Genomic DNA, 22,421 nt, shown 5'->3' with positions numbered 1-22,421 from the left:
ACGTGTAGGGGAAACTTAGACTGAGCTCCCAGCTTCAGCTCAGCCTATCCCAAACTTGCAGGCATTTGGTACAGGAACCAGCAGATGGGAGCTCTGTTTATCTCCCTCTTTTTCAAAAAAAGGAAAATAAAGACTGTGCATTATGTTTTCAGGCAGCCAGCAGGTATTAAGAGCTATAAGTGACAGACCCAGATTCACACGTGAGAATCAAAGTTTTGGTGGCACTGTAACTGGTGGTTACAGAATTAACAGATGGGAAACCAGTTAGGAGGGAATGCAGGGAGAGTCACTGGAGACAATGGGAATAAAGGGAGAGAATAGATGGGAGAGCAGTGTTGAAGATGAAATGGACAGACTTGACACTGTGGGGGCTACAAATTCTGTGGTTCCTGGATTGGGCCACCACTAAATAGGGATATCAATTAGCTGATATTGGAAGGCCAGGGACGGAATGGTTCTGGGGGGACTTCTCCTTTGCATATGGACATTTGGAGTGTCTTGTGGTGACAATGGAGACAAGCCTATGAGTGGGAGATCAGTGAATAGTGCACCCTGGTGTTAAATAGTTGTTTTGATCCTCCACCCCTTCCCAGGTAATTGTGAGCCTCCTGTATTTGTGCACCCAGGTGAAGCGAGCCTCGTTACCATTTCTGAGTTGTACAGTGGTGTTTCTAAAGGGCTTCAGCAATGGCGGCAGCAGTTTGATTTAGGCTAATTTTTCCAAAGTCAGAGAAACAGCCTTTACAGAAATGTTACTTCTACATAAACCTTCCGGGGTTTCCTGATAACCTGCCCAGGCACCTCTCAGATGGCCTACACAAGACTGATTCACCTGCCTGGCAGGAGGACACCAGCCGGCTGGCATCAGCCTGCTCTCAGTCCCCCTTCTCAGCTCTTCCTCGCCTCCCTACGTGACCGGAGCCATGAGCGCGCCCTCGTCTCCGAGTCTGTGCCCTCTTCCTCTGTGTTTGTTTGCCCGGTTTCCTAGGTGACTCCATTTAAATGAATACGCAGGGAAGTGAGAATTTGTAACGGTGGCAGGTAATGAGAGAAAGCTGATGACAGTGAAGCATGTTTCTGTAGCCAGAGTGAGTCAAGGAGGCATGCTTCCCAAGTGAGCTAACGCTGTTGGCTAATGCAGTGGCAGAGCTGTGAACCTTCCATTGACTAATGTATCTTGATAGCCCCAGGTGAACCAGGCTCAAGCAGCAACGGCCAGAACATAGGAAGGACCTATGGGACCACCAAAGCCCTCAGAGAACTGGGGACACAACAAGTCTGGGGCATGGTCCTCGGACCTTGGTTCTTCAGGAGTGACTGCTCGGGAAATGATGCTCTGTTAATGGAAAGAACTACGGTGATTTGTTGGTTTCAATCCACTTATTGTTTTCAATAAAACTGTCAGCTGCCAGTAGCCCTTGCACAGGAATGACCAGACATGTGTGAATGTAGGTTTATGGCAGATTCCAAAGCCCCTTGAAGGAAGATTCTCTTTTTACTGTCGAAAATTTAAGTTGTGGAGTAGGGCAGTGGGGCATCTGCACCTACCAGTGTCAGCGTTAGCACCTAGACCCTTCGGGCACCAGTTGATCTTCCTAGTGGTCAGATCTCCCCACAGAAAGTTGCTAATGAAAATTCATACCTGAGATTGTTGACAGCTCAGGCTCGTGCCTCTGTGGGCTGTGAGACTCCAGGCCTTAGATCTGCATGTGGCTGTCCTCAGAATTCCGGGGAACTTCAGAAAGCACTGGACATTGCCTGAGCTATATCGAGGATGGCAGCCTCGAGCAAGCAAGTTACTTGGCTAGACTTGGTCTGGAGTTAGTTGCCAAAGCTAGAATTGGAAGCTTGGCCACAGACTTCCTTTTCCCATTCCATACATATCACATGGAGTGGTGGCTACTCTCTGGGATGTAATCTCCCCGGTTCCCCCTTTTAACTTATTTTTTAATTTCCTGTTACAGGGAAGGGGGAGATGAGAGAGAGAAAGAGAGAGATCACTCTTTATTTGCTGATTTACTTCTCAGGTGACTGTAACAGCTGGGGTTGGGCTAGACAGAAGCCAGGGTCTGCATATGGGTCTCCTGCATGGGTGGCAGGGCCCATCCTCTGTTGCTTTTTCCAGCTCTTTAGCAGGGACAGGTAAGGAAGTGGAGCAGCTGGATTCAAACCAGTGCTCATATGAGATGCAGGTATTGCAAGCAGCAATTTAAAATGGGGCACTACAGTGCCAGACCCCTATATTTCCCACCCAACTTCTACAAAACATTATGGGTAAAGGTGGCATGAGCCCAATATCGAGCAGAACTAAGTGAGTTTGAATACTGCTTCCATCTCTGACTCTAGGGTCACCTACGAGGAATCAAGAAGTTTTTCATTAAGAACCAGCTAAGGCAGTACTTTGGAGCTGTGTGGTCTGTTACAACTACTCAACTCTAATGTTACAGCAGAGGCAGCCAAAGATGAAAGTGTAAACAGATGAGCGTGCCTGTGTTCTAATAAAACTACTTACAGAACCAACTAATAGGATCTGGTCCTAGTTGCTGAGATCTTTCTGAGCCTCAAATTAATCATCTGTGAAATGGAAATAAGTATATCTACTTCACAGGGTTGCAAAAGAAATCCAGCTGGTAGCACATAGCATGGCTTAGCAAGTAGTCTAGGATGCTGGAATGGTGGTGTTAGAATATTTCTCAACTTTATACACCCCACGAATGGCTTTGACTTTGGGGACTCCTCAGAAGGTTATAAAGAAATTCAGAATCAGTGTTGTGGGAGCAAAGGAGATAGGAGGGCTGCATATGTAATGTTTCTTGTTCAATCATTTATAGCATCTTAATAGCTAAAACAATACAGGGCAGCTGTAAGGAATGATTCAATCTATCAAAAATATTTTTGATGTCCAGTTCTGGATTTAGCAAGGCCATAAAACACTTCATGGATGTAAAGAAATGAAAGCTATAAGCTGCCCTTGCTGTGACATTAGGGAGGCAGGAATCCCGCTTGCCCTGTGATTAGACAAGAGTTGAGAATGTGGGACATCTAGGCGACTGCTGGCCTCTGAGGGGTCAATGGCAATGAGCTTGGCAGGCTTACCTGCCAAAGGTGGAATTTGGATGGCCGTTAGGTGATGAGTGGTGTCTACCTAAGGAGTTAACAGCTGTTATGGTTTATGTTTCCAGGGGTGGACTAACATAGCTCTCCCTGGTTGTGGGCCTTCGTTTCTCACCGTCCCCGAGTTTCCCAGAGTTCCCAGGGAGTTCTTGGAAGCAAAGAAAATCTCCCTGAGTTGATTTGATGGAGGAGATTCAAACTTTGTTAACAGCTGCCTGGAGCAGGTCAGGAGGATCCCATCCGCACTGCCGTCTGCCGTCTTCCTCATGCTCCCTTCGTATCTCATCTTCTAGGTTGGACCTGGCACAGTCCCTGGGGCTCACTCAGCTGCAGGTGAAGACTTGGTATCAGAATCGCAGAATGAAATGGAAGAAGATGGTAAGAAAGGGCCCAGTGAGTCTTACCCTGGGCTCATCCTGGTGGGAAGAGTGCTTGCCAAAGGAACTCTGTGAGGCAGGAAGGACCACCTGGCGTTTGGGGTGACTGAGGTTGGGAGGATTGCTGAAATCTGGCTGGGAACAAGGCTGTTTGAACTGCAGGATAAGCTCTTGGCTTCTTGACCCGGATTGGTAACCAGAGAGAGATTCTTTTTCACTTTCCTTAGAAATCAAAGAAAACCCACAAGCTTCTCAGATGCCAGTTGTAACCCCACCTGCTGGCCTTTTCAAAGCACTTCCTTTCCCCTCCCACCAAGAGCCAAGAATAGAAGTCAGCCCTCTTTGTTTCTGATGACACCTGTTCTGCTAGCTGTGCATCCCTTAATGAAGGAGTTCCCAAGCTTTAGCTGGCAGCACAGTCACCTGTGTAGCAGGTGATTCCAGAGGCCTGGGACAGGGCTGGGAACATGCATCGTAAGCAGCTTTCAGGCTACCCTGAAACAACTGCTTTAATTATTATAGTTTTCTTGACACATCATTGTGTAGTCTTTCCATCTTTGATATTTTCCATCTAACTTAAAATACCTCACGTTTTGAGGAACTCAATTTCATTGTCTTTTATCCTTGCTAGAAAGAGTTACATTATTTACTTGAACTGCAGATGGACACAGAGAAAATGAGCTACAGAGGAAAAAATCTTCTGTTTGTTGCTTCACTCCTCAAATGGCCTCAATGGCCAGGGCTGAATAACCAAAGTTAGGAACTTGGTGGAACTTGATCCTGGTCCCTTATCTGGGTCTCAAGGGATCCAAGTACTAAATCATCCTCTGTTGCTTTCTAAGGCACATTACCAGCAAAGTGGATCAGAAGCAGGGCAACTGGACTCCAACTGGCATTCCAGTATGGCTTGCCGGCATAACAAACAACAGCCTAGCCAGTTTCACCACAGTACCTGCCCTATGTCTTTGTTTTTTAAGATTTTTATTTTATTATTTCATAATACAGTTCCATAGGCCCTGGAATTTCCCCTCCCCTTCCACAACTCCCCACTCTACTGATTTTCTCTATATTATTACAATAGTACAGTCCTTCATAAACGGTCATCAGTCATAATTCTGCTATTTAGCTGTATCCTAACATTGTAGGTATGGACACTTATATCTTTCTTTTTAAAGGAATTATTTTATCTAAATTTTCCAAAGCAGATGAATGTAAATTATGAGGGGCAAGGGCAAAGCTCAGTGAAGAGAGTGGCGGGGCTGCGGACTTAAGTGATACCCTATTTTTGATGATCCATGTGTGCATTCTGGGAAGCTGGGATTGGGAGGGGAGCTGTGACTCAAGCTGAAGCGCTCCAGTATGCGATACAGGCATCCCAAGTGGCATCTTCACCACTGTGCTAAATGCCCACTCCATTGCTGATTTATAACTTGAAAGGGTTCATAGGAGAGATGGAAAGGAAAGTTGCGGGGAGAAACTAAAATGGAAGAATGGGGTTCAGTTCACACCCCCACACGTGGAACTTTCGGGGGATTGGTTTCAGAAAGAACAGATTTGGGAGGGAGACACTGGGCCGTATTCCCAGGCCTGCCCCTCCCTGGCAGTTCTGTGGACAAGCCCATTCACTGCTTTCTGTGCAGGTTCCACCACCCACTGCTTTCCTCGTCAATCATCGTCATCGAAATCAATGTCTCCCGAGTAGCAGAGGCATTGTTCACGTTGATTATCAGCAATCTTCTCATGAGTCAGATGAGTAACGAATCGACAGCCAGTGATCTCTGCCAGAAACCTCCCAGGACTTGTAGGAGGACGCGTGTGCCTTTGCCTCTGACGTCACTTGTTTTTTACCAGCCGCTGTGCTACTGGCATAGCTGGGGGCTGGTTATTGATGGTTATCAATGCTATGTAAAGCAAAATGCAAGTCACTTGGCAGATCTGACCTCAGAGAATGATCCACAGGCCAGCTGAATTCACGTCCCTTTATGGAGCAAGACTGGCAAGCATCCTTCCACATTATCAATAAATTAGTGAACATGTAGTCTCAGCCGTCAGTGGAGATGCAAAGATGAGACTGGAAACTGTCCATTATAGAAAAACGTTTTGGAAAGGTATTTAGGTAGAAGGGGTGACAGACCTCGAAACTGGCAGTTAAACAAGTGATCAGGGCAATAGCAGAGGGATTTGCAGAGTTCATAGTCAACACAGAGAAGATCAAGTTTCAGGGAAAAGTACCTTGTAAATGGTTTCAATGCCTCAATAGAGATGTGCCCAGTAAAGGTAGAGGGTACGCAGGCAGCAAGAGAGATCAGAACCTTTTCGGGGCAAGTCCGTAATGGGAATCGATGCTTCAGAATGGGAGGAACCCAGATGCCAGGGGTTGTGTTCCACAGGGACTCTGAATTCTAATATTCCCTCAGAACAACAAAGCATTGTTGTGATCCTGATTGCTTCATTTGTTTTTCTGGTATAACTCTTTCAAGACTATCTCTTTAGGTACTAGGGAGGAAAAGAAAAAGATAATTGGGCAATAAAGATGTCTCAAGGCTAGTAACCTAATTGGAACTGGAAAAAGATTAGCACTTGATTCTCAGACTTATTCATGAAGCTGCCAAGACAGTACTGCCAAAACCAAGATAGCATCTCCAACTAGTTTTGACCAGTCAGCATTTGTAACCTATAGCGGGTTGGGTAAATTTAATCTCACACATTAGATGGGGCACCCAGCCTCTCTTCCATTTCTGTTGGCTTTGCTTCCAGAAGGATCTGCAGTGTTTTGCAACAGGTTGCAAAAGTGCCTGCCTCATTCCATGCTGCTTCTGAGCTCTAAAATGCACCTTTCTTTTGTGAGAAGTCCCTTTCTCTCCCAGCCAGAGAATTGAGTGGCAGGCATGATGTACGATCCATATCTCTCACTGCTAGGTAGACAGTGTTCATCAAATGGTTATTAATTAACCATTTGTGTACTCTAGGGCAGTTTATGTAACCTCAGTTTCCTCGTCAGTACAATGCCTCACTTGCACCTTACAGGGTGTAGCATTGACAGATCAAATCCCTGTAAAACCTAGAGATAAGTAGCTTCCACACTGGACACAGCCAAGAGATGTTGACTTCCGTGATGGTTGTTATTGTTATTATCATTATTAGCCTTTCCGCAGAACCTGTGTCTTCAGAGATCCCAGAGTTTTGGAGATTGGGACAGATAAACCCAAAGTGAATTCTACAGGTTCTTGGGAGTCATAGCATTTCTTATCCCCATCTCTCCAGCCATCTCCCTAGGGCCCGGGACTCTGGAACCCTTCATGACGTATGGCGGAGCATCCCCTTTTTAGGCTGAGCCTGAGCCCTTTGGCTGGGATGAGTGACATGGTTCTGGGAGGAGATTCCAAATGGCTGGAGAATCCCAAGTTGTTTCTGAGTTCCATGGGAGTGGGTTGCAACTCCCTGGCCCTTACTGGTCTCTAAAGCTGCAGGCTGTGCTGGCTTGGAGTACTCTAGCTCATGAGCCTCCTGGTTGTAGAGTCTGTTAGGAGATGGGGTGACTTCTAACAGCAGACACGGAGAGAATAGTAACACATTTTACATTCCCCTCACACACTGAACAGCATGAAAACACTGGCAAAGGAGGTAGAGGGGAGGGGCCGCAGGCTTTGCGTTTGAATCCCTTCACTGCCTTTGGATTGCCAGATCCTCCCTATCAGCTCAATTTCCTGTTCCCTGCACTACAGTGAGGGAAGGGGAAGTTTTCTATGCACCAACCCTGGGAGCTGCTCCCTACATCAGCACTTTGGCAAGAAAGCAAGAAGCCCATCTTGATATCTGCAGCTATGGGGTGTTTGAATGTCTGCTGGCATGGCTTTACTAGTAGATGGGTGCTAGATGTTTTTCCAGAAGGCAGAGAGCAGTATATGGCCTTCCATATGTGGGTCGCCTGGCCTCTCCAGACCCAGGGCACCTCATGGGCTCCAGGGATATGTGGGGGAAGGGCCCTTGGGAGGAGGCCACGAGTTCATGTGAATGAGCTGCCTTGGTAAAGGGTGGTTTGGAGATAATTGCATGTCTCAGGTGTGCTGGAAGGCAGGGGGCCAGAGGTCCATGGGGAAAGCAGCCAAGAGGGTCCTTATCTCCTAATTATTGCTTGCACTGGAATGTTTGATTGCATTTAGAAAATGGCCGGATTGTTGTTTTTGTTTTGTTTTAGTTTGGTTTTGATGACTTGAGGAAGCAACCAGGTAGGGTCTATCCAGGCTGTGTGGGTGGTGTTCTGTAATTTTTGGGGTGGTCTCTCTTTTGCCAATTAGGTGGCTTCCTCAGGCTGGCCCTTTTCTGACTTGATTACTCCATAGAGCAGCTTCCTTTTGTATAACCTCTTTCATATGGAGAAGGAACTGCTTTCAACATATACCTGCCATCTTGGCACACACACTTGAGCACTCTCCATAGCTTGCACTTCCTGAAGTCAGATCAGCTACTGTCTGTCTTGAGAAGGAGTGTAGAGAACATGTTTTCCCCAGCAGTGCTTCTGCCGGCGTCCACACCTTGGTAAATGTCCCCTTAACATTTGCTGTAGCTGTTTGGGAGAATTGTACAGACTGAGTTGATGCACAGTCAACAGGAAATGTTTGTTAGGAGCATATTGTGCTCCTCACACTCTATATAAAAACAAGCTTAAAATGGGCCATGGGACTCAATGAAGAGCTAAAACTAACTGTTAGAAGAAAATGCAAGAGTAAATATTCATGATGTTGGAGGAGGCAAAACAGTCTTAGATATGGCACCAAAAGCGCAAACAGCAAAAGGATAGAGTTGGACTTGTGAAATACTTTTGTACTGTGAAGGACACTTTGTAGAAGGGGAGGAAATATGTGCAAGTCTTTCTCTGCTAAGGGATATGTATCTATAATATTTAAAAGAACCCTTACAACAGAACACAACTGGTATAGTCCTACTCCAAAAATTTGAAATCTGAAATGCTCCAAAATGCTAGACATTTTGAGCAACAAAATATCACCACCAATGGAAAATTACACACCTGACCCCATGTGACAAGTATCTGTCAAGTGTCATGTACACTAAAAAGACTATACGTATAAAGCTATACAAACAAGATGTGCACAAAATATAAGTGAATTTCACATTTAGACTGGAGTCCCATCCTCCAACTATCCCATTATTTATATGTACAAATATTCCAAAATTAAAAAAAACACTTCTGGCACCGAATATTTTAGATAAAAGATATTCAGAAGGCCAACCACATTTAAAAATGAGCTAAGTATATCAATAGACTTTTCTCCAATGGCAAAGCAGCATTCAGAAAAGGAGGGTAAACATCATTGGTCTCCAGGCAAATTCAAATCAGAAAAACAGTGAGATGCCATTTCAAGCCAATTCTGAGAATTACAATTGAAGCCTCAATGACGGGGAGTCCAGAGGGGGCTGGGTCACATGGCCTGGGGCCTGGGGCCTGCCTATATGGTGGCTGCTGGATCCTTGAGCCCCAGGGGTGGGACTCGGGTCTGTTGGCCCAGGTTCTGGGGACCACTTGCTGGGGGGGGGGGTGCTGTGTGCATGAGCCCCAGGGTTGTGGCTTGGCCCAGATCACCTGGCCTGGCTCCATGAGCCTGGCTATGAAAACTGGTCCTCCTCGGTGTGAAGGGTACAGTGCTAGACAGAAGACCCCGGTGCACACTGAGGACATGGTAGCTCATTGGGACCTACAGAGGACATCTGGTACCATAGCAGAGAATGGAGAACAGAATAATAAACAACTACCCCAGCCAAACAATGCCATCAAATATCTGGGCGATTGGAGACTATAAGGTCAATGGTGTCAGCCAGTGGATATTGAGGAAAGGATTCCTCATCCATAGATTAGTGAGCTCAACAGCAGATCTACAGCATTTCAGAACAATTGCATCCACCTGGGCAGAATCTCAGAACATGTGCCACATTGTGACACTGGGTTGATATGGAGTGGCCTTTTCCCATCCTCAGGTACTGGGATGGTTGAGAGGCTGGGTATGAACTATCCTCTTATCTACCCCCTCCCCAAAGAAATGGCAAGAACAAACAGAAAGCTTGGAAACAGTGATCACACTCACTACTCTCTAACCCTAGATCCTTCCCACCCTGATCAACTATGTAAACATCATCTAAAATAATAATAAAATTTGCTGAGTGGGAAAAAAAAATAAAAGACATGACAGCAAGTGCTGGCTAGGTACAAAGAATTGGAATTACGTACTGTAAATGATGCAGTTACGTTGGTAACCTGTCCTTAAAATGTTAACGTTACCCATGATCCAGCCATTCCATTTCTGGGTCTCTTGCCAAAGGAGATCCTTGAACAGACATCTGTGCTGCTCTGTTCATAGCAACATTTTTCACAGTTATCAAAAGGTAGGACTAACCCAAGCATCCACCAACAGGTACAAGAGTTAGTACACTGTGGTTTCTATATAAAATGGAATATTACTTACTGATACATGCCACAACTTGAATAAACCATGAGAACCTTATTCTGCTTGAAAAAAGCCAGTCACAAAAGTCCATGAAGTGTATGATTCTGTTGATATATAATGTCCAGAATTGACCAATCTGAAGTGAGCGTAAGCTGTTCAGTCGTTGAGGAGGCAGGAGGAGTGACTGCTATTGGGTGTGAGGTTTGCTTTGGTGGCCACGAACATGTTTTAAAGGTTGCATTGTGGTGATAATTGCACAATTCTGCAACCATGCTAAAAATCTTCAGATTGTATACTTTAAATCTGTGAACTATATGGTATGTGAATATCTAAAAGCAGTGTTTAAAAATTTATTTTTAATAAACTTGGTTTCAAAAGATTAATTTATTTTAAAGAGAGAGAGAGAGAAGAGAGATATTGCATCTGCTGGTTCATTCCCCAAGTGATTGCAACAGCCAGGGGTGGTCCAGGCTTAAGCTAGGACTATGGGGCTCCATCCAGTTCTCCCTTATGGGTGGCCATTTTCTGCTACTTTTCCAAGTGCATTAGTAGGGAACTGGATCACAAGTTGAGCAACTGGGAGTCAAGTGGGCACTTATATGGAATGCTGGCAGCAGTTTAAACAGCTGCATCACAATGCCAGCCTAGGACTTATGTTTTGATTATCTTCTATATTTGTTCTTGAAAATCTGCACCTGGGTGTTTGCTGTTGACTTGAAAGATAGGTAGTTAATAAATATTTGGTGGTTGTATAGGAAGTTAGCTGGAAGTTAGATGCTTCAAGCATAGAAGAAAGGAGAGATGTGGGCTTTTCTTTCAGGGAGTTTCTGCGCAAATGGAGAAGACTGTATTAACTCAGGTCTGAGAGCAGCAAAAACACCTGCCACTGCCGGTTACCAGTGCAAGTGCAAGTCCTCCCAAAACACTGCTCAGCAGTGCCCTGGAAAAATCAACAAACACACTCAGTGTTCAAAGCCAGTGAGGCAGGAGTGCCTGATACATTCCAAAGTAAAATATAATTATGAAAAATTATCTCTATCAAACTCATGGAATTCTTGTGCAGGTCACAAATTGGGATAGGAAATGTGCTAGTGCCTTGTGATCATCCAATACCACTTGGGAGATGAGCATTTTGCTCCCTTTGTGACTACAACTTTATGGAAAATCTGCTCAGTTCACAGAAGGTGTTAAACGCCTGTTTGTGTACAAGGAGTGCACCACGGGCGGAGGAGAGCAGGCACACGGACGGTCATTTCTGATGAGGACATTTGCCGAGAGCATTTAATGTGGACTTGGAGGTGAGGGTCAGCCTCCAGGGCATTAGCCCAGTGAGAGACATACTCCAAACAAAGGAAATCCGTCATGACTACTTCTCACCCTTATACCTACATTACCCGTTGGTTACTGTCTCCTCCATCCTCTGAACTACTATTATTCCCATTTTTCAGACTGGAAAATTGAGACTTATGTTTATAGAATTTTTCTCAAAAACAAAGCTGACAGTGGAAAAGGTAGGTTTTCTACCTTCAAAGCTAGGGCATTGTATTTTATCTTAGTACATCTTTGAGCAGTACAAAACTGCATTTTAAAGCATTTTTGACAGAAATGTGTATACATGATCACTATTGAAAACTTAGAAAATATAAAACAAAACATGAAAAGAAATTTTAAATCATCTTTATCTACAAACAAGGTGGTGTATGGTTGTTTAACCTCCAAATTAGACTATGCTGTCCACTAGCTTATTTTTTACAAGAGTATATTCATATTGTTTCCTGTGTCACTGAACATTCTACCATGTAGTTACAATGGCTATCAAGCATTCTGTAGGATACACCAGGTTGCCTGCTCCATTACATGGCTAAAACTTTGGAGGAGATCTCTCTTTAGTTTTTGCTGTTATAGCCAATGTTGTGATGAATATTTTTAAAAGATATATTGATTTGAAAATCAGAATGACAAAGTGAGAAGAATACACACACACACACACACACACACACACACACACACACACACACACACAGAGTCATTTTCCATTCACTGGTTCACTCCCCAAATGGGTGTTATACCCAGGCTTGGGTAAAACTAAAACCAGGAGCCAGCAACTCTGTCTGGGACTCCCACATGGGTGACAGAGGCTCCAGGTACTTGGCCGTCTTCTGTTGCTTTCCCAGGCACATTAGCAGGAAGCTGGATCAGAAGCAGAGTAGCTGGAACTTGCAGCAATACTTAAGGTGCTGCATTACACTGCCAAGCCCTGTGGTGAATATTTTTTGCACAAAAATCTTTGTTTCAGGGCCTGGCGGTGTGGCCTAGCAGCTAAAGTCCTCGCCTTGAACGCCCCGGGATCCCATATGGACGCCGGTTCTAATCCCGGCAGCTCCACTTCCCATCCAGCTCCCTGCTTGTGGCCTGGGAAAGCAGTCGAGGATGGCCCAAAGCCTTGGGACCCTGCACCCGTGTGGGAGACCCGGGAAGAGGTTCCTGGTTCCCAGCATCGGATTGGCGCACACCGGTCCGTTGCGGCTCACTTGCGGAGTGAAACATCGGATGGAAGATCTTCCTCTCTGTCTCTCCTCCTCTCTGTATATCCAGCTTTCCAATAATAATAATAAAATCTTTAAAAAATAATAATAATCTTTGTTTCAGTCTTGAATGACACTCTGAATTTGGCCTAAGAAAGTTCCTGTGACAGAAAGAGCATGCACATTTTAAGGCTTTTCATTTGTAGCTTTAGTATTTCTTGTGCTGCACCAGGTAGAGTTTCACCCTGCACTGTGTGCTCATTCTCTTGCTTCCTTTGAACTTGTCATTTGACATTTATTTCACTGACATTTTAATTCTTTATTGTTGGAGTTGACTTTTATGTTTTGCGATCATTTTATTACATAATAGAATATATAATATTGTAAAAGTTCATTGACTGAAGACTCACACTCTTTGTAGGCCAAAAGTGATGACTTAAGAATAACAGAGGACTTAGAAAATTCATTTTTCTGTAAAAAATGCTTTTGAAATAGTTGTATAGTTTTTTCATAATATGAATCTTCTGTGAAGTTTGTGAAGACCCCTTTGTATGCATGGATTCCAAATATCTTGCGCCAAAATAAACTTAACCTTTTAAATTTCATTTCCCACAGACTTAAAATCTCCTCCTGTATTTTCACCAGACCTGTGACTGCCCAGGAATGGGACATTTAGATGCTTTATGAGCAGGAGAGAGGGGAGGAACTGTTTCTGAGGTAATCACTGTTGTTTTTGTCACACAGGTTCTTAAAGGTGGACAGGAAGCTCCCACCAAGCCCAAAGGTCGTCCCAAGAAGAACTCCATCCCCACCTCGGAAGAGATTGAGGCTGAAGAGAAGATGAACAGCCAGGCCCAGAGCCAGGAGCCTGTGGAACCCTTGCAGGCACAGGAGGAGCTTTGTGAGGTGCAGGACCCCAAAACCTGCGAAGGCCTCTTGGACGTGGCGGCGGAACAGTCAGGCCAGCCGCAGGAGGTGCCAGCAGTCTCTTTGGAACCCTCACCATTAAGCTAAAAGAAAAGTCTTTAGAGGGTCGGGGAGAGAGGGAAGGAGGGGAAAAAGAGAGAAGTCAGGAGGAATGGGAGAAAATGAGCTTCCAGCAGCCTGGGAAGCTGAGAGGACAGGTGCACCTTTCTCCTGCCCTCCCAAAGTTCTCAATGGCGTGTCAGCATGGGCATTTGAAGGAGGTGCACAGACATGCGCTGTTCTCTTCCTAAAAGGCAGCTTATCCACGAGGCCCTTGATGAAGGGAGTCAACACCTTGCAGCTGCCTGCCCTGGCTGGGGCTGGGGGACCCCTGTTGTGGGGCCATGAACCCCTCCTGCCACATGGGGGACTGCTGCTGCTGTCATCTCCCTGCTGGTCCCTGGGCAGCCATCAGAGCAGAGGGTTGGAAGCACTTGGGGCAGTTGTCCAGGCTCTTTGCTGACTCAGCACTTACTTCTGTAGCTTTAAAACAGAATGTAATGATTTGGTGGGTGTTTTTTTCCCTGTGTTTTGGGGGTGGGAGGGTTGGGGTGAGTGGGCCAGAATGAGCCGAGAGGAGGGGATTTGGCTTTGTTAGAAGTGTTTCTGAATCAGGTTGGTTGGTTTGAAGACACGTGTGCCTTTGTACCCATTTTAAGGTGTTCTTGCTTCATTCAGTTGCCATCCCTGAAGCCACAGTGCAGATATGTTAAGATAACTTTTATTTTTTAATTAAAATAAATGTGCCAAAAGGACTGAGTATTTATGTTTCTTCCAGGGAGTATCTCTACCCCTTGCTGAGTATAATGTGTGGAAAAAGCTCCACAGAGCTGGCATGGCCCCTGGGCCTTTACTTTCCCATCTGTGAAACAGGTCTGGATGGTCATGTTCAAATGGGGGTCCCAGCAGGATCCCCACTGCCTGTCCTCCCCTCCCCCTGCCAGCAGCTTCCTGGACCGCTCTTTACATCTTAGGCTTCTGATTTTAGAAACCTTAATAATCTGTATGCTGCAAAGATTAAAACTACGTTTAAAGTGTATTGCTGTCATTCTATCCATCCTCCTTTCTTATTGATAATCATTTTTATTATTATTTATTTTGAAAGACAGACTCACAGAAAGGGAGAGACAGAGAGATCTTCATTCTGTGGTTCACTCCCCAGATGGCCATAAATGCCAGTGTTGAGCCAGGCCAAAGCCAGGAGCCAGGAGCCAGGAGTTTGATCCAGGTCTCCCATGTGGATGCCAGGGACCCAAGCACTTGGGCCGTTTTGTACTGCCCTTCCCAAGCCATTGCCAGGGAGCTGAAATAGTAGTACAGCGGCCAGGACGCAAAATGACACCTATGTGGGATGCTGGCATTGCAGGCAGCAGTCCCCCCTCCCCATCCTTGTAATGATACAACACTGATCCAAGTAAGAGATTTATTTCTTTTTTGGGGGAAGGGGGTGGAGGTAGACATATAGGTAACTGATGAAGAGAGAAGGATCTTCCATCAACTGGCTTACTCCACAAGTGTCCACAATGGCCATAGCTGAGCTGTTCTGAAGCCAGCAGCCGGAAGCCTCTTCCAGATCTCCCACACAGGTTCAGGATCCCAAGGCTTTGAGCCATCCTCCACTGCCCTTCCAGGCCACAAGCAGGGAGCTGTACAGGAAGTAGAGTACCTGAGACATGAACCAACACCCATATGGGATCCCGGGGCACGTAAGGTGAGGATTCAGCCACTGGGCCATTGCACCAGACCTCCTAGTAATTATTTTTATTGGCATCATCATCCATCATTCCAGAATTTCTTAATTAAATATCTGTTTGGATGATGGGCTCTGCAATTTTTAATGAGACAAGATTTGGATACTACCTGGCTGAATCTGTTGGGTAATTTTAAATTTAAAACTGATATCCTATTTTTAATAAAACCAGGAAAGAGGCAGAGCCCCCTTGATGACTGGAAGGAAGGGTTCTGCCTACCTATTCTTCTGTTTGATTTCCACATATTCTGGCTCAAGGCTGTGGTCTCCCCAGGGTCACCTGTGCAACACCCTGCAAGGCCTTCCTGGATACAGCGCCCATTGGAGGCCTGACAGTTAGGGACACAGCAACACTGATAACTTGCAGGCTTGGAGAATCCCAATAATCTATTAGCTGTGGCCTCAGCTAGGGGCCAAAAACTACTGCTAATTCTGGAAAACAAGCCTACCATCCACATTAAAGTTCAACAGGAAAGGTTTGTGTATTTTCAGTTCTCTAGCTGCTTCTCCCATAAATGCACGTGGTCAGAAAGTGACTGCCACATGCCCTTGCCAGTGCGGGGCCTCTATTCCCCTGTGCAATTGAAACCCACAGATACGGCAGTCTTCTTAACTCTTGTGACTACACAGATGAAGAGGTGAGGTTCTGGCCTCCAAGAACCAGCTTGTGCACACCATACTACTGTCTACCTGAGGTGTCTGGCACCAAGCATGTGGAAAGATGTCTCTCCTCCAGCCCAGCCCATGGTGCACCTTATGATCTGCCTACTGTGTATTGTGCTGAGCCGTACAGGGTAACCAGGGTAACCGTGGCCAGAGAAAGCAGGCAGGTTTGTACTGCGCAATTCATCACCACCCCCCACCACCCCCGCACAGGCCTTACCTTTGGATGCTGGCTTCCCATGGCAGTGGGATTTTGGTTTCATGCTTTAGGATACCCTGGTGTCTTTGCATTGTCTGTTAGTGACAGTCACTGCACAGACACAGGTGTGTACACCTGTGGTGGATACTGGGTCCCACATCCTCTCTTGCGGCTCTTGGTCTGTCCTCTGTGGTGGTGGTATTGCCCGAGGAATTGATGTTAATTCACTGGTGAGTTTAAGAACCTGGATTATCTTCTCTGGTGTGTTGAAGTCCCAACCCAAGTTCACCTCTACCTACAAGCCCTCTGATTATGTTCCGGCTTCCACATAGGTTAGCACAATGATGAAAGAAGGGCCAGAGGTGAGCTTTTGACAGAGTGGTTGAACTGACATTTGAAGTCCCTGCGTACCACGCTGGAGTAGGGGGGCTCTAGTCCTGGTTGCAGATTGGCGTGCCCAGTTTGAGTCTCAGCTCGGAGCTTCCAGCTAATGCACATCTTGAGAGGCAACATATAATGGATCAAGTACTTGAGTTCGTATCACTCACATGGATTAAACCCTGGGCTGCTGGCTTCACCCTAGCTCCACCCCGGCTGTAATAGGCGTTTGGGGAGTGAATCAGCTAACGAAAGCTTCTGTTTCTTGCTTCTCCCCTCCTTCACTCACTCCTTCCCATTTAAAACCAGTAATAAAAACAAGAGGCAAAATTACTAATGCAAATGTATATGTTATGTACAACATGATTTTAAATTAGGTATACATTGTAGAATGGCTAAATAAAGCTAATTAACATTGTATTTTTCATGCTATTTGTACTGAGAACACTTAAAATGTACTCTGTCATTTTCAGATACACAATGTATTATTCATTATAGCAAGTATAGTTTCTCTGAAATGAAACTTTCTGCCTTTCTACCAGCGTCTTCCCACTGCCACCATCTCCTTCTCATGGCTCTGCAAACCACCATTTTGCTTTCTTTTCATATGACTTCAACATTTTTTAGATTCCACCTGGAACTGATGTGGTATTTATCTTTCCGTGCCTGGCTTATTTCACTTACTGCTTCCAGATTTATCTATGTAGTCATAAATAACAGGATTTCCTTCTCTTTGATGGTATCTAGCCCTCATTGTCGTTACCCATGGATCCATGTGGACATTTAGTTTGCACACATCTATTAGCTGTTGGTGAGCAGTGCTGCAGTGATGTGGGAGTGCGGGTATGCTGACTTGATGACCCTCGGATATGTACTCGGTTGTGGGATTGCTGGATTATATAATGGTCCTCTCTAATTTTTTGAGGACAGGACTGAGCCTTTTGAGTGTGAATAGATGCTTCTTATCTGGGTATCCATTGTAAGCCAGATTTCTTTCTAGTTCCCAAGACTGTGACAATATCCAGGCCAGATTCACAGATTTTCTCAGGAAGGTGGATGCAGGAGAGCATTCCTGCACAGGGCACTCCAGTGTGGAGCTGACAGCATTCCTTGTGTGGACTCGTGATTTTCTTTCTCCTGAGGTCCCCTGCTCTCGAGTCCTCATTCTTGTTCCGTGGTGATCTCTGAGGGATCAGGGTCCTATGTGCAGGGTCCAGCTGCCGACAGCTTTCTGTCGTTAAATAGTCCCCGTGTGTCTCAGCCTTAAGACCTTGAGGAGACTCTGGCCCCCTTCTCTAGGAAGCCATCTCCCCTGGGAGGCTTGGATATGCTGCCATACCTTGGAGTTGTGCTGTTGGCACACAGATCAGAGGGAGGTCATGGTCTTCCTCTCGGTCGGTCCTTTGCTTAGGAACTGCGCAGAGAAACAAGCTCTGGACATGGGCCTTCCCACTTTCTGCACAGCCCTGCATTTAATGCCATGTTCTTGCATGTCAATCCATTGCACCCACTTTCTCATGATGCACCTGAGTCTTATCCATGCCCAGGAAGCAGAAGCTGTGACAGTCACATGGAAGTCACACTGCACATAGGAAGCCTTACAACACTCAGCCCATCCTAAAAGCCATGCAATTTGGAGGCCACCCCACCCCATAAAAGTCACTGTTTCCAATTAGAGCAGTATGTTTGCCTCTTGGTTTCCTGTGCTTGTTGTTGTGCCAGCTCTAGCCTCCCCCTAAGATTTGTCCTTACAGACAACTGTTTGTTGGGTAGCAATAGACATCTCACAGGTGGGATTGCCCACATTCACACATGAGGGTATATTCATGCTCTCACTTTAAATAAATCATGATCTCATTTATTTATCATGCTTATGTCTCCACTTAAATTTATTTTTAAAGATTTATGTATTTGAAGGAGAAAACATTCTCTCTCTCTCTCTCTCTCTCTCTCACACACACATACACACACGCAATTACTTTCCATCTGCTGATTTACTACCCAAATGACTGCAATAGCTGGAGCTGGGCCAGGCCAAAGCTAGGAGCTAGGGACTCCATCAGGGTCTCCCACATGGGTGGCAGGGGCCCAGGACCTGGATCATTTCTGCTGCTTTCCCAGGCATATCAGCAGGGGACTAGATTGGAAGTGGGACAGCCAGGACTTGAACTGGTGCCCATATGGAATGCTAGTATCACAAGGGGCCCCTTAACTTGCTGTACCTCCTGTTTTGAGTTTTTTAAAGATGTATTTATTTTTATTACAAAGGCAGATATACAGAGAGAAAGAGAGAGAAATAGGTATTCTGTTTGCCGATTTACTCCCTAAGTGTCTGCAATGACTGGAGCTGAGCCAATCTGAAGCCAGGAGGCAGGAGCTTCTTGCAGATCTACCATGTGGGTGCAGAGTTCCAGGTCTTTGGGCCATCTTCTATTACTCTCCTAGGCCACAGCAAGGAGCTGGATGGGAAGTAGAGCAGCCAGAACACATGTGATCCTGATACTTGCAAGGTGAGGATTAGCCAATGAAACATCATGCCAGGCCCTATTTAAAACATTTTTTTAACAACTCAGATAGTTGTACCCATAGCAGCTTGACCTGGGAAGTACCAAATGGGTCTCAAGTTGTGAGCCAGGAGCCATCAAGCTAGGCTAAACAGCTCCATCAAAAACCAGTCATCAGTTGGCTGAGACTAGTCAGAAAACTGTCCTAAAGAGTAGTCTAGTACACAGAGCCCTTCTTCCATCACTGAGTGCTCGGAGCTCAGCTGCCCTTTGCATAACCTTTCAACTTTGTCCCACACCCCTGGGCTTAGCCTGAGTAGGTACTGGACTAGATAGTATGTCCTCTGTCCTCAAGAGAAATAGAGTGTAGTTAGCATGGTCTAGGGTTGTCCACTCATCAGAAATCAGCAGGCCTTTACCAGTCACCTGGCTCTAGGGGATGCATTAGAGCCGTCTCAGGAGTTACCTCCTCCCTGTTTCTCCTGCCTGGGCAATCCTATCTTATTTGCAAGGAACCATATAGGCACAGGAAATGTTGGGATTAATGAGCTGAAATGCACTTTGCACATTACTTAAGGCACCTATGCGTTCAATTTCCCATGTGTATGGAAAGGTTTGGGGGGCTGCTTGTTGCCCTTTGTGTTACCGCCCCCTCTTGACAGGACTGGCTTTTCTGTTCTTGCTAAGTGTTGCCTTCTGTGGCTTGGAAAGGCTGTTCCCAAGAGACAGTGACTTTCCTCTGATGGCCGCAGCAACTCTCCTCAGCCTCCATTTCTCAGAGGGTTAGTTTGAAATCACCTTTCCCTGCAATTTCTCCTTAATTAGCCTCACCTGTTCTCAGTCTAACCTGTTCATTCCTCCCTCACCCCTTCCTCCTAAGGTGCCTTTTATAATTGCCTCTGTGACTGTCTGGAGGCTGTTTCACAACTATTGTGTTCCCAGTTTCTATTTCTCTGCCAACCCCCCTTTTCCGAAGTCCTCTGATGGGTGACGGCTCGCTGGATCGGAATGTTCATCTCCACCTGCTGACCTCTTTGCTGCAGATCCAGAGGTTTGGTTCTCAAACAGCAGAGATGGTGCAGCTTCAGCAACAGCACAGTACAGTCATTCTCCTGATGGTTAACCAGTGTCTTAGGGGCTGCCAGCACTTGCCAGAGACAGGAGGGAAGGCAGAATCAAATATCTTGGCTGCCTGCTAGAATATTCCCAGCACTCAAGGGAAATGATGCTGAGTCAGTGTCCTTTGGGGAAGCTGTGAAGAGACACAAGAGCATTCTGGTGTCCATGCTATAAGACCCTCATGACCAAAGGTCAGTTTACCACCATCTTCCTTTGGGGGGAAGAAATGCATGGGACCTGCAGCATGTTCCGTGCAGAGGATCTGAGGCAGTGGAAATGCCTGCTGAGGCATCTAATCTGGACAATAAGTAGCTGGACTCTATGTTTGGTATATGTTTGCAAGGAAAGAATCTTGATTGAATTTGAACTGTAATACTGCACCAAGGTGGAGGAATCCACCAGGGGGGAGGGGCGTGGGAAGGGGTGGGGGGATTCCCAGAGCCTATGAAATGTCACATAATGCATAATAATTAATAAAAAAAGTCAAAAAAAAAAAACAAAAACCAAAACTTAAAAATCTTGTTTAGATGCAAATGGTACTTGGCAGTGGGTTGTGGGCCATGAGGCTGATGTGACCCACAATCAGAGGCAGTGGCCAATGGAAGACAAGCCCCTCCTGATGTGCTGTGGGATGGCTGGGGTGAGGGGAGAGCCTGAGAGACTGTTACTGCCATAAGGGCACAGCTTTGACAACTCAGGTCAAATACAAAACCATGTTGTAGAAGGGGAAACCTGAAAATGTGGAAGCGACTTGAGGGATTGCCCCGAATCAGTCAGGATTGGAAGCCAGTGCCCCTTGGACCTCAGCAGGCAGAGTGCTTGGGACTTCCTGCCTCTGTAAGCATCCTCAGCCTCAAGTTCAGTAAACAAGTGTGTCTTCAGCATCTGTTTAGTACTTAGTCTTGTGCTGATACTGTGGGAGGAAAAAGAAGGGACAGGAAGGAGGTAGATGTCCTCACTCTCAAGCAAAATGAAAGTACTATTGGAGAAACTTACATAACCCCGTGAGTTTGGAGGTGGAGCCAGAATTCTAGCCAGATTTTTCCAACGTTTGCACCTTCCCTCACCCTGCAAGATGGAGTTCTTTCCGGGCAAAGAAGATGATTCATGGAACACACAGCCCCAAGCATATCCGCAACAGGCTGGGTCTTCTCACAGAGGCCTCCTGTGCACCTGGAAGTGTGATTAACACTGGAACAACAGGTGTTTGCTAAATTCACCTCAAAATGCCTCTAATCCCAGATTGTCTCCCAAATCCTGGGTGGAGGAGGGCGCTTTGGGGCGGGCAGCAGGATCCCAGTAATGCTATTGGTAATCTGGGAGTGGCTCACCCAGGGAAGGTAGCTCAACACCAGTCTGATTTGGTCTCCTTTCTCTTGCCCTGGCCTCTCTGATGGGCACAGGGGTGGGCAGTAAATGGAGTGGCCTTCCTGCTTCCTTTCCCATCCCATCCAAGTGTGCTGTGGAGTTGGCCTCCACCTGACCACTCCAGGCAGTCATGTCAGCCTCTCACATCTAAAGAGCAACCATGACCAGGAGGGAGCCAGTGGACCCTGCCTGCCAAGTTGGGGGTGGGAAGGGTGGTGTATACTGTGACAGGCTTCTTTCATGCAGTCAACCTGCCTCCTCTCTTTTCCAAACCCTCTTCCCTCATGTTTATTTTTGTTGCGGATTTATTAGACACTGGGTTAAGTGCCCATTTAACTCAGTGAACCGTCACCATGCCTGCTTTGTGAATAAGAGCATTCACTGACAAAACCCTTTAAACATTCTTTTAAAAAGCAAGCAAGGGTGGAATAGGGGAGCGGAATGAAGGAGGAAACTGTACCGTAGATCAGAAAGGAGGCCAAGAACAACCGAAACCCGAACTACAGCCTCTCCTGGAGCTTCAGGATGGGACAAGGACCTTCAGCATTGCCACCAGGCTGCCTGTTCATCAAGACACGTGTCAGCTTGCTGCAGAGCTCTGCACTCCCAAGTTCACCTCTTTGACTCGGCTGCCAGAGAGCAGACCTTTCAGGGCAGGCTGAATGCTGTGATGTCAGCCATGTACCTGCTCTAAATGATTGCCAAGAATCTCAAGGCATGGCAGACCCCTGTCTGTTTTGGACCCACAATCCATTTCCTCCATCCAAATCCTTCCAGTTCTTCCAGGGCTTTCTGATTTTTTCTGGTCATTCTTCCTGAAGTACCCCTGAAACACATGGGCAACTCAGCCCAATCTGGCAAGGCGCCATCTGGTGTTCTTTTAGTACATGCTGTCCGTATGTGAGGCACTGCACTACAGATTTTCCTCCATCACACTCAATCCCCAAAGCAGCCCCAGGAAGCAGGTAATATTGCTGTCTCCATTTCAGATGGGGGA

The 22,421-nt window shown here is 46.1% G+C and overlaps 1 protein-coding gene across 1 annotated transcript in view; it reads left to right on the top strand.

Annotated features, from left to right (window-relative positions):
- BARX2 (BARX homeobox 2) overlaps positions 1 to 14,189 on the top strand; it is a 75,326-nt gene extending 61,137 nt beyond the window's left edge. The window contains exons 3-4 of the mRNA XM_004593282.2: positions 3,408 to 3,492; positions 13,222 to 14,189. Of these exons, the coding sequence (XP_004593339.2) occupies positions 3,408 to 3,492; positions 13,222 to 13,491 (355 nt within the window). The 3' untranslated portion in view covers positions 13,492 to 14,189. The remainder of the gene's footprint in view (positions 1 to 3,407; positions 3,493 to 13,221) is intronic.
- The last annotated feature ends 8,232 nt before the right edge of the window (positions 14,190 to 22,421 follow it).

Source organism: Ochotona princeps, chromosome 4, assembly GCF_030435755.1.
Source record: "Ochotona princeps isolate mOchPri1 chromosome 4, mOchPri1.hap1, whole genome shotgun sequence".
Taxonomy (NCBI): Eukaryota; Metazoa; Chordata; class Mammalia; order Lagomorpha; family Ochotonidae; genus Ochotona; species Ochotona princeps.
The sequence above is the reverse complement of the archived record's forward strand: the minus strand, read 5'-3'. Positions and strand labels throughout refer to the sequence as shown.